General features: G+C 34.9%; 1 protein-coding gene across 3 annotated transcripts in view; it reads right to left on the bottom strand.

The window, feature by feature from the left end:
• The window catches only part of FANCI (FA complementation group I), a 62,196-nt gene that overhangs the window by 23,319 nt on the left and 25,456 nt on the right, over positions 1-13,421 (bottom strand). For all 3 annotated transcript variants that reach the window (XM_061158678.1, XM_061158680.1, XM_061158679.1), the window contains exons 14-18: positions 12,181-12,268; positions 6,607-6,737; positions 6,066-6,136; positions 5,163-5,277; positions 3,540-3,662 (exon numbers count right to left, since the gene is read on the bottom strand). In XM_061158678.1, coding sequence (XP_061014661.1) covers positions 3,540-3,662; positions 5,163-5,277; positions 6,066-6,136; positions 6,607-6,737; positions 12,181-12,268 — 528 coding nt within the window. The remainder of the gene's footprint in view (positions 1-3,539; positions 3,663-5,162; positions 5,278-6,065; positions 6,137-6,606; positions 6,738-12,180; positions 12,269-13,421) is intronic.

Below are 13,421 nucleotides of genomic sequence, written 5' to 3'. Positions count from 1 at the left end.
ATGACTATGACATTTCTTCCCATCCAAAATTTCCCAGTCTTGGTTTAAAACTGCTCAGATTAAAATCCTGGGGAGGCTTTTCTTTTTGGAACCTGAGAAAGAGGTTATACAGTCCACCAGTGAGAAACAGAAAATGAGAATTGACATTCCCCCCCCCCCCATTTTTTTTTTTAAAACAAAGGATGATCAGCTCTAATAAGTATTAGGGTATTTTATAAAAGTATAATGGTAATAAAAAGACAGTTGTGGTCCTGGCACAAAAATTACAGAAAAATAAAGGCATAGCATACAAACAGAAAGACTCAGTACACATAAAAGAGGCAATATATTATATCTGAAAAAAAAAATGGCTAATCTGGGGGGAGTTGGGTCTTTATATATTAATATAAAAATTGCAGAAGAATTAAATAGTTAAACAAAAGCATGAAAAAAAAATAGAAGAAAATGTTAGTAAATATTCACTGGAAGGATATGGACTCTACACAAAAGAGATAGTAGGTATCTCAAAGGTGAAGATTACAACCAAACTGTAAAATCTAAATTTCTAGCTCTAAAATGATTATCATTAAAAAAAAAAGGGGGGGGGGGTGGTGAGAAGGAAATGGCAACCCACTCCAGTATTCTTGCCTGGAAAAGTCCAGGGACAGAGGAGCCTTGCGGGCTGCAGTCCATGGGGTTACATGACTGAGCATGTGTGCACAAAGGTGGAGGGAGATGGGTTAGTAGCAATAAAGTGGTAGAACTAAAAAAAAAAAAGCAAATGGCAATCTGGCCTGTACTTAAACAAGTATGACAAAAGGTATTTATGTTAATAATACATAGAGTTTTTACAAATTAAAAGACTGACTTAAGTCTTTGATGAATAAATGAATACCAATATTCTAACAGATTTAGGTCTATGAGACATTACAAGGTAATTTTTTAAATTTGGAGCTAAATAAGGGTTGAGGGTTTCTTCTTTTTAATACGGATGACTGTGGAGAAGAGTTAACTTAGTAGTCTGAGACTGCTATCCTTGGTAAGGTCTGCTTCCAAGGTTAGCCCTTGGCTGGTGGCTATGAATCTGGTTGATAAACAGTTTCTTATACTGATATAAAACTCCCAAAACAATGAGAAGCTTATTGTGCCTAAACTGTATAAACAAATATAGTTTATATTCTTAAAGAGGAATCTGGTTTCCTGTGGACTTTACCCTATGAGCCTCTCACTTGTGCTATTTTTTTGCTTTGTATCCTTAACTATAATCTTAGCCATGAGAATAAATATATGTTGTTTTATGACTCCTAAAGAAATTTTTAAATAGAGGTGGCTTTGGGGACCCCCCCAATACAACAAACAATTGTTCCAGAATTGTTTGTTGAAAAGACTATCCTCTTTCCATTGAATTACCTTGGGATCTTTGTCAAATTTCTACTGACCAACTTTATACTTTTCAATTGTGCTGTTCATCTTAGAGGTGGTTTACATTCCATGTAACTTTTAGAATCAACTTAATTTCTACCAAAAAAGCCTGGGATTTCACTCAATTTACAGATCTTTCAGATACTTAAAAATATTGACAATATTGAGCTTTCTATTCTGTGAACATTGCATATCTTTCCAATTACTTAACTCTTCTTTAATTTCTCTCAGTGATATTTTGAGGTCTTCAGCGTACATATCTTGCATATACTTTGTGGAATCTCTCCTTAAGTATTTTTCATCTACTATAAATATTACTTTCAATTTTGAACTATCTGTTGCTAGTAAGCAGAACTATAATTGACTATTACATGGTTACTGATCTTGTATTCTATAACCTTACTATATCATTTTTTGTAGACTCTTTGGTATGGTCTATGTACACTATGTGAATCAAGACAGCTTTACTTCATACTTTCAAATCTATGAGCCTTTATTTCTTTTTCTTGCCTTGTTGCATTGGGTCAGACCTTCACTTCAATGTAGAACAGAAGTTTTGTGAACAAATATCCTTGTTCCTGACCAGAGGAGAAACACATTAAGTTCTCTCACTATTGAAATTAAATGTAGGATTCATAGATACCCTTTATTAAATTGAGAAATTTCCCCTCTAATCCTCATTTGCAAAGAGTGTCTGAGATTTTTCATCACAAATAAATGTTAAAACAAAGGTATTTTCAACCATTAAAAAAAAAAAAAATTCAGTGCTTGCCAGCGTATGCTATAGACTTTAAAATGTTCTATCTTTAACCCGGCAATGTGGTCATTCACAGTGGTACATTATTGTCAAACATTCAGTGTGGTTCAACAATATTTATAGTGAAAAACTGGAAGCCACAAAATGCCCCCAAAATAAAGAAAAGTTAAATAAATTACTGTACACATAAAGAGCACTTTTTAGCATTCAAAATTATGTGGCAAAGAACATTTAATAAAATAGGAAATGCTTACAGCATAATATTAAGAGATAAAACACTAGAGAAATCTATGATTCCAATTTTGTGTAAGTATACATATGAATGGTAGGACTAGTAATAATAAAAAAATCTTTTTTCTGTACTTTCTATATTTTTTTACAATAAACCTGAAAAAATCCAATGTCAGGTATGGTACCTGACAACTATGGTAGCTCAATAAATGTTATTTTAAAAATGCCAAATGAAAGTAAAGCTGTTCGCTGAAATGACTTGCACTCAATCTACCTGCTAGATTATCTAATGTTCTCCATCCTATGAAATGTGTGCTGAAGTGCAAAGCATACTAAATGCTAGAACTTGTACTGCAGTCTCCCATGACTGCAGACTTTCGTTCCACTGGCTGATTATATCCTAATTACAAGTCAGTAGTAATCAGTATTTTGTTCCACTCATTTTTTGCTAATTGTACTGTCATTATGTAATCTACTCAAGACATTCTGGAAACTGTTGGAAACCAAGAGCAAAATGACAAAGAAGCTGTTTGAGGGAAGTCCCTAGAAGTTCAGCTGTTAGAACTCTGCTCTTTCATTGCTGAGGATGTGGGTTCAATCCTTGGTCAGGGAACTAAGATCCCACAAGGCATGCAAGCATGGCCAAAAAAAAAAAAAAAAAACACCCCACTAAAAACACAAACACAAACAAAAAAACTTAAGAAGTTGTTTTTATGAAAACTAAGTTGAATGTTTTGGAAATATTTAATAAAAGTAAATCTCTAAAACTAATTTCTGATGGATTGGGGGAGGGGTAAGACAATTCTAAAAACTTAGGGAAAAAACTGAATATATTTAGAAGATTTCTCTACCAAGACTAATCTGGAGTATTTTTCATACTCAAAAGCAAAAGACCTTTTCCTTAAAACAAAAGGCTGGTAAATTAACAGTACATTTAAAAATTTCAAATGAAAACATTTAATATGTTTCAACTATTCTTTATGCTTCCTCACCTTCAATGAATTTTTGGCTAAGCATCACTAACTACTAGTTCTCACTGCACTAAATAAGAGTATATCTACTGTACTCTGATAAGAAAAATTATTAAAATTAAAAGGATCAGCAGAGTTGGGGAGCAGAGTACTACATCCCTTTCACCCTACTGATTTACCTCATAGAGCATGAGTCGAACATCAGCCTGCTGACCTAAGCATCTCTTCAAACTATCCATGATCTCAAGGCAAAAAGTCTCATTGGCGACAGAACTGTAACGGCTATGGATATCCACGTGGACCTGAAAGGAAGAGAGGTCAGTTCATGTAGATCTTACCTGAATAAGTATTAATAGTTCCTTTAAAGGGTAAAATGAGCTGATATTTTTGGTCAAAGAACCTTACATTTAGCTTTCCCCATACAGCAAAACCCAGGGCTGAGGCAGACATTATAACCATTATCAGACCATGATAAGTATCCTATTCCATTTTGGAATAAGAATTTTCAAGCACTTAAAAAAAAATTAACTTTCTCATTCCTTAAGATTTTCCTTGGCAATGTGGTACAACAATATTCTTAAGTCACCTACTTAGGAAGGCACACAGATTATTTCATGCCACTAGAATTTAGTAGTCAAAATAAACTTGATTCTACTTAAAATTAAGGCTAAGAATTGAGCTCTTCTGAGGGTTCCATGAACTCCTGAGAGGTTGAGAGGTAGGTAGTTTTTAGATATGGACATGACAAAGAATAATACTGCCTGTTTGATTTACATAATAATTTCAGCAATTATAGACCAAGAACCCTAATCCTTACTTCAGGTTCCTAGTGAGGTAGTTAATATTGACTGAGGGCAAATCCGAGTTCCACACTTCACTGGCTCTATCACTTTGGGCAAATTATTTAACTTCTCTCAGTCTCAGTTTTCTTATACTTAAAATGGGGATATTAACCATACATAAATGATGTCCAGTGTTCCTAATATTTAATCTATGGCATAAGTTATAAACAAAAGTGGTGAGTCATTGTAACAGCAATAAAGGATTCCTAAAAAACTGCTATACAGATGTCTCTTATTTACAAATCACATTAGTACTGAATTTAAATGACAAAGACAATTTTACTGCTGCCAAGCCTAGATTATCAAATTATTGTAAAAAGCTTTGTTATCTCAGAATACAGGTTTTATCAGGTGTGCAAATAAAGAAACTATTAAAACTGAGGACAATAACAGTATTTAGCCAGAGGATTGCTGTGAAGGTTAAATGAGAAAATAAATGTAAAGCACTTAGCACAGTGTCTAGCACAGTGCTGTCCATTAGAAACACAATACAAATTACAAATGCAAGCTGTATATATAATATTAAATTTTCTAATAGCCAAATCAAAAGAGTAAAAAGAAATTGGTGAAATTAATTTTAATATTTTACTTAACCCAACATAGCCAAAATATTATCTCAACACATAATCAAAATAAAAAATTATGAGATATTTTACACTTTTATCTCACACTAAGTCTTCAAAATCCAGTGTGTGTGTTTTACATATACAGCACAACTCAATTTGAACTAGCTACATTTCAATCAACATACAGTTCAAGAGCCAACTTGAGGCCAGCGGCTGCCATACAGAAAAGCAGTTTAATATACAGCAAATTTGCCATTAGTAAGTGATGGCTGATATTATCATCATCATACCCTCAGTTTCAGGATCATTTGTACAACCAGAACACGAGTAAAAAAATCTTTACATCAACTCCTGCATCAGTGCACACATAAGCCAGTGCAAAAAAAGTCCTTACCTGGCTAACACCGATAGACTGACTGCACTGAGAAGACGACAAGCTGCCTAAAACTTTAAAGTTCTTCAGTAGCAGTAAAAACCCAGCAACTGCAGATTTCCGGGCATCAAGCTGGCTAGCTCAGGAATAGACAGAGAAGTTACCCAACAGTACTGATTTCACAGGAATAGGCTTCTGTGTCAGAAAAATCCAGTCAGTTTTGTACAGAAAAAGAATGTATATTAACAAGGAAGAACAGAGCAAAATAAACATACTCAAAATAAGGCATGGCTGTTCACATCACTTAGGAAGTACAGGAATTCAGCTGAAGTTTTCATCTACTTAACCTCATGACACCATCTCTACTCTCCTCTGTCCTGCTGACAAGCCTTTGTGGGCAGTGAGAACAGGAGTCCTCAGAGGCTGCACAATGAGTTGATAACTCAAACGTAAGTACTCAATAGCAAAAAAAATTGTTGATTTTCTGAGTCTAGAGGAGACTTCCCTTCTACATAGAGGAGTGCAGTGCTTGGCACCTTGTAAACCCTCCATCCAGAGAAACCATTCATCTCACTGAGACTACAACATACAATGCTGGCCTATCACACACACTTTTGGGAAAGGACTAACAAAAACTGTCAGCTCTAGAACACAGATAAATAGCACTTGGCTGCTTACTAGTTGCTCCTCTGAATACCCATGAGTGTACTATAATATGGACAATGTGATAATAATTTGGTATTTTATCCTTAAAGTAGCAAATTCTTTCCACAGTACTCATCTCAGAATCCCTTTAGGAGATGGTACTGTCATCTCGATCGTGTGTTAGGAATTTGCATGACTGCTTACTAGAGGTGACTGAGAGAGGACTTTAGGTAACAATAGAGAGCGTCACTTCCTAGGATCTCAGGGGATGCTACATACCTGGCAAACATGGCTTTCCGAAGGACAAGTATCAGGGAGTCTCTTATTGACATGCTCACTTTGAGAAGGGGCTGAAAGAGGAAGAATCAGTGTTAAAAACTGCAATTTGTTTATTAGCCTTAGCACATTTCTATTCAATACTGTCACCATTTGGCTTGTATAAGAAAGCTTGGTTCCATTTTATAAACATGCTGCAATGTTTACTGCACTTAGTAATAAGGACAGTTAATCCTAATGCTAAATTGAAACTAGTTGTGAATACCTTTATATCTACTGTCTTCAATTAATAATTTCCTAAGAGCCTTTCAATTACTTCACTGACTTGAAACAGAATCAAAGGAGAGAGAATAGTACTATGAAGAGGGGATAAACTTGGAAAATAAACTCTAGTTCAGTGCTTCTGCTCTTTTAATAGAAAGTTCTGTCTTAGAATCAAGGGAAATAGGATTTCTTATACATATGTAATTATGAAGAAATACATCAGACTTCTACTAAACAGTTCAACCTTGCCCATGAGCTGCTTAGGAGTCAAAAGACTTACCTGCACTGCCTTCAGCAGTCCTTGTACGGTTTGAACGGGCAGAAAGGACAAATAGTCAAAAGTTTCTATAACTTTAGATGAACAGCTTTGAAGAACTAATGGTGAATACTTGATGATATCTGAAAGTAGGTCTGAAAAACGGAAACTATGATCAGCTGCCTCAAATAACTAGAGGTTTTAAATAAAAGGAACATAAATATGGAAAAAGAAATGCTAAAAAAGTTTTTTGCTCCTTTCTCAAGTAAGTCAAGTAATATACATTTCTGCTGATCCTATATACTTTAAGGTCAATGCTAACCAGATACTTTTCAAAAATTTTATGTCTAAAAGAAAGGAAGAAACTCATTATAGTGCCTGAACAACCAGCACACATTGTCTTCATATTTCCAAGCTGAAATAAATCAATAAATATTTATGAATTTTTATTATAAACAAGCATAATTATATGGCCCTACAAGGAATATACAGAAACACAAAACATAGTCTCTCTTCCTTCAAAAAAGATAATTTAGTTGAAAATCAAGAAAAATTTTTTTTTTAAAAATTTTATTTTTAATTAGAGGATAATTACTTTACAATATTGTGCTGGTTTCTGCCATACATCAACATGAATCAGCCACAGGTATACTTATGTTCCCTCCCTCTGGAACCTCCCTCCCACCTTCCAAGAAAAAAGTATTTTAAAAGAATGAAAGAAGTAACAAAATCATATCAAGTATCTAATAATTCCAAACATTGTTCACTGTCTAGGAAACAGTAGAGAATTTAAATAGGAGTGTAAAGAAAGTGATCATTATGGGATGGTATGCTTTAGGTGAGCAAAGAGGAAAAGGAAATTTAAGTTAGATTCTAAAGAATGCACAAAGAAACGGAAAAGTCCAAGTAAAAGTACAGGAAGGAAAGTATAAGACACATTCAGAGGATGGTGGGGAACGCTGTGGAGGTGGGGTGAAGGATTCAGAAAATAACGGAAGTTAATGCTGGAAAGTGAGGTTCAATCAAATTGTCAGGGACATTTTTGGGTTTTTTTTTTTGGCCATGCCATGTGGCATCTGGGATCTTAGTTTCGAAACCAAGGATGAACCCAGGCTCACATCAGTGAAAGGACCGAGTCCTAACCACCAGACAGCCAGGGTATTCCATCAAGAGCTTGAAATAAGAGGATAAAGACCTGGTAATTTATGAAAGAAGGTCCTGTGATTTCTGGGTGACAGATAGATGTTTTGGGAATACTGTTCTGGTAGCAATTTGCAGGGTTGATTACAGCAGAGAGAAAAGAAAGCAGGGAAACCAGTTAGGAAGCTGTTGCAGTAACCTAACTGGAAGGTTATAAGGTTGGGAATTAGGCAAATGGATGTCTGTGTGTGGCAGGGAGGGTATATAAAAGAAGATAAAAAGTATGAGGGAAAGAATGAGAGAACTTAGGTACCAAATGTATTCCAGATTAAAAGAAATTCTAGCCTCTGGGACTCAGACATCTGTGTTTCATGTAACAGAAATAGGGACAAAGGAAAGAGGAGGTTGTTCAAAGGAAACAGTATTGCATTTGAAATAAAAGAGAAAAAAAAAAGCTAAATGGAATGAAGGCATTCAGGCACTGAACTAAGCAAATAGTCCTGACATAAAAGATTTGGGAGCCATGCCCACAAAAGCCCACCAAAAAAAACCAAAACAAAACTGAAATCATGAGAACAGGGGTGATATCTACAAGTAAGAGAAAGTATAAAACGAAGAAGCACTTTCCACCACGATGGAGTAACACTAACCAGAGTTATCTTCACTTTAAACACCTACAACAAAACAAGCCAAATGACATGAAACAACAATTTTCAAATACCAGATAATAAGCAGTACACACTCTCTCAGTATCCCTGAGAGAGGGAAATACATGAGGAGAGGCTTATAATTGTCCCATGTTACTGCCTGGAGAGCTTCTAGGCAGGAACACAGAGAAGAGAAACTCAGAACCCAGTGGTCTTCCTGAGTTAAAGAGACAGAGTTGACAATTAGGAAAGCCAAGGCAGCTAGCACTAGAAAGGAAAGAGCTACAGTGAAAGCAGCCTGGAGACGTGCAGGGAGCTCTCCTTGTATGTGAGCTGCATGCTAGTCAGTACATGTGTGTGAAAAAACAACCTAAGTGAAGCTAAAAGTGACTGGCGAGGAGTAGGCAAATCCATTCTCTGAGGTCCTAAAGGGCAGGAAATAGTTCACACTCACAACACCCACACTGTACACATCTCATAATATACAGGGAACATTGCTTTAACTGCAGCATCAAGTTGGCCCTAGATTAAAAGCTGTCTGGTCTTTCATAACACAACATAGAAATAATCATCAAAAGGATTAAATACTTTTCAAGAAACTTAAGTGAAAGTGAAGTTGCTCAGTGGTGTCCAACTCTTTGTGACCCCATGGACTGTAGCCCACCAGGCTTCTCCGTCCATGGGATTTTCCAGGCAAGAGTAATGGAGTGGGTTGCCATTTCCTTCTCCAGGGGATCTTTCCAACCCAGGGATCAAACCCGGGTCTCCCGCATTGTGGGAAGATGCTTCGTCGTCTGAGCCACCAGGGACCTTAAAGCTCAGGAATATTTGAAGGAAAAAAAAATTCAGCAAATCAACAATGTGAAACTCACAAAGTCTGCCATCCAATCAAAACTTATTAATGATGCAAAGAAGCAGGAAAACACAGCTCACGATGAAGATGACATAAATCAACAAAAACATATCAGAAACAACACAATGATAGTAGACTAATGATAGTAGACTAAACTAAATAACACACTTCTAAATAACCCATGGGTTAAAGAACAAATCACAAGAGAAATGAAAAAGTATGTGGAATGGAATGAAAATAAAAAACAAGATTTATAGGATGTAGCTAAAGCAATGTTTAGAGGGAAATTTACAGTTTAATGCCTGTATCGAAAAAAAAGAAAAAGATCTCAAATTAATGACACATGCATTTAACCAAAGGTAGTACAGACTAAACCCAAGGTAAGCAGTAGAAAGGACCCAAAAAAGCACACAAATCAATAAAACTAAAAACAGAAAAACAGAGAAACTCAATGAAATGAAAAGCTGGTTCTTAGAGAAAATCAATAAAATTGATAAGCCTCTTGCTGATAAATACAGTATTCCAATACTGTATTTTATGGACTCTGAAATCTAAAATTTTCATGTATCAAGAAATATTCTTTTGATTTTTTTCACCCACTTTAAAAAAGCAAAATGAACCCAGTGCAAGCAAGAGGAAGGAGATAATAAAAAGCAAAATTTGGTGAAATTGAAAATAAAAGAACAGAGAAAATTCAAACTAAAGTCTCATTCTTTGAAAGGCTGTAAGCTGACAAGTTTCTAAGCCAGACTGATAAAGAAAAAAGACAAATCACTGATATCAAGAATGGCTGAGTTTGCAGATGATGTGATTTCTATGTAGAAAATCTTGAAGAATTGCTGAAAAGCTCCTAGAACTAATAAATGGGTTTAGCATGGCTGTAGGCGATATGGTCAACATTAAAAAAGCAACTATTTCTACATGACAACAGTGAACAATCACAAATTGAAAAAATTTTAAATACTATTTACAACAGTGTCAAAAAAATGAAATAGGGATCAACTGACAAAAGATACAAGATACACACACTAAAAATATAGAAGTGTTGAAAGAAATTGAAGACCTAAATAAATGGAGAGATATAGTGTATTCATGAGTTAGAAGACTCAATATGGTTAAGATGCCAATTCTCTTCCATATTAATCCACAGATTTGAGGCAATCTCCATCAAAACATGAGCAGTCTTTTCATAAAACTTGACAAACTGATTAGAAAATTTATTTAGAAATATAAAGGACCTAGAATAGCCAAAATTATTTTGAAAAAGAACAAAGTTAAAGGACTTACACTACTGATTGTAACACTCAGCATGAAGCAATCAAGACATAACAGAGCTCACTGGAATAGAAGATTACTAAAATAGATCCACACGTATATAGTTAGTTGATTTCAATAAAGACACCGTGGTAATTCAATGAAGGAAAAGATAATCTTTTCAAAAATCTGTGCTGGAACAATTGGATAGCCATAAGCAAAAAAATGAACTCTGTTATATCACACCATACACAGAATTTAACAAAACTGGATCATACATCTAAGTACAACAGATGAAAATATAAAGCTTCTAGTAGAAAATATAGGAGAAACCTTAGGGACCTTGGATTTGGCAAAAAAATTTTTTAAATACAAGACACAAAAAGCAGGACCTATACAAAGAAACTGATGAACTGATAACTGATAAAAATATTTGCTCTTCAAATGACAATGTTACAAAAATTAAAAGTCAAACCACAGAAGAGGAGAAAGTATTTGCAAAACACATATCTGACAAAGGATTTGGAAAAATCTCAAAATTATGCTGGAAAAGCCAAACCAAAAGGAAAAAGAAAAAAAAAGTACAATTGTAGGATTCCATTTACACAAAATATTTAAAATTTATAGTGACAGAAAGCAGATCAGACTAGATAGGAAGTCAGGGAAGGAAAAGAGAGATGCAAGAACAAATCAGAAAAAAGCACCAGGAAACATTTCTGGGTGATAGATAGGTTCATGGGCTTCCCCAATGGCTCAGCAGGTGAAGAATTTGCTTGCAATGCAGGAGATGAGGGTTCGATACCCGGGTTGGGAAGATCCCCTAGAGGAGGGCATGGCAAACCACTCCAGTATTCTTGCCAGGGCAATCCCATGGACAGAGGAGCCTGGCAGGCTATAGTCCAGGAGGCTGCAAAGAGTTGGACATGACTGAAATGACTTAGCACACACACAGATATGTTCATCTTGACTGTGGTGATAGTTTCCATTTCACGGATGTACACACACATCAAAAGTCAAACTGTTACACTTTAAATATGTGCACATTACTGTACCTCATTATATTTCAATAAAGCTGAATGTAAAGAAAGAAAAGAAGTAGAATGAAATGTCAAGTACAGAACTTTGGAGAACCTTGACATTTAAGGATAGAAGAAAGAAAACCAATCTCCAAGAAGAAAGAAAAACTGATCAGAATAAAAGGCAGGATAAAAGATGCAAACTATTACAGTTATCAGAGAACTTCAGGAGGGTTATAAATAGTGTAGAAAGAAAAGGAAATTAAGAAAATTGGTGATTAAAATGAGTGGATTTAGGCATTAGGAAATACGTATTAAAAAGACAAAAAATTCAGAGGTCACCAAATGACAGACCATTGGTCAGTCTGACCAATGAAGTCAGAATGTCAAAGGTTAAGAGAGTGAGAGGTCAATAAGTAGACAGCAGAGGGACAGCACTCACTTGACAATTATTAAAACAAAAAAGAGAGAAAGTTGATGCAAAGTAGTTTCACTCATTAGTTATATGCTCCTTTCCTTCTTGACAACCATAGACAATATAAAGGAATTTATATTTTATTGGCATCATAATCAAAGATGTTGCATTAATCTACTATATCATTAAGGTTTTTTCCCAGGATCCAAAGCATTATGACATTTAAATAAAAATATTCCTGACAACTTTTTCCACCCTTTCAAAGTTCAATACCTAAGAAATGACTGATGGGGGAGGATGCTCTGGTAACAACCCTGTTGAGGACCTGCTCCAGAATTTCTTGTCTGATCATCTCATGGATCTAAAAGGAACAGAAGAATCAATAAAATATTCCTTGGTGACCTTCAGCTTACAACTGTATTAATACCTATTAGGCAGAATAAACAATAGCTTGAATATGGGTAAAACTGGACTGCTTATTTCAAAGACAAACATAATGTGAATCATCTGGAAAGACATCATTCAATTCAACTCTCATCCTGTACACAAATGATTCATTAACCAGGCAAACTTTTATTAGCCTAAAAGAGGGAGCACATGAAAGTACTGCTACATGTAAGGTCCAGCAGCAAACAGGAATAATTCTACCTAGGTATCTACTATATGCCAATGTCCATATTTCTGACAGTATGCACAACTTTCATATTAAAATTTAAAAGCCCATAAAAAAACCTGAAAATCTAGAAAATCTTCACCAACCCTGTCCTCAGTTTCTAGAAGCAGAGTAGTTGCCTTAAAAAGACCTGTTTTGAATTTTTACTTGAACTTTAGCTAAATTTCATATCTGACCTTGATTACTTTCGGTAGAGACTGATTTTTTTCAGACTCTGGACTAATAATTTGATTATCAGTAAATTCTATGTTCTACAGGTACCTTGACAAAGCCAACAACTGTGTGAACCAAGTAAAACCTTGATTTTTAAAAAAGATTAATTTAAAAACAAAAAATATTAAGTCTCTTATTCTAAGAATGTTTTTAAATCAGATTACTGTTAAAGAGTCATGTGTATCTAACACACAACCCTCAAGGACTATTATATGGTATTCACTTCACTTCTGGATCAGAACATCAGATTTACATTTAAATTGACCTCCAAGTAACACTGTCAGCAGATACTTTTGGTGTATAGATACACCAAATGGATGTCAAGATGACTTAGAGAAATCACCAGCAAAGCAAATTTGTTTAGCCTCAGATATGATCTTACTTAGATTGAGATAACAGTCATAATATGGTAATGAATTAAAAGAATATAAATTTCCCATTTGGGGTTCTTTAAAAACAATAAACCAATAGGCATGATTCTTCAAGTTTGATGTTCTACAGCGACCTAAAAGATTCTTTTTTGTATAAGGGAATAAAATAAATTCAGAAATGATTTACTGCTAGAGGAAGAAGAGGAAATAATAAGGAAGCTAACTTACATTCAAACTTCTAAGAAATGGTCAGAAAA

The sequence above is a fragment of the Dama dama genome, chromosome 13 (assembly GCF_033118175.1).
Source record: "Dama dama isolate Ldn47 chromosome 13, ASM3311817v1, whole genome shotgun sequence".
Classification (NCBI taxonomy): Eukaryota; Metazoa; Chordata; class Mammalia; order Artiodactyla; family Cervidae; genus Dama; species Dama dama.
The sequence above is the reverse complement of the archived record's forward strand: the minus strand, read 5'-3'. Positions and strand labels throughout refer to the sequence as shown.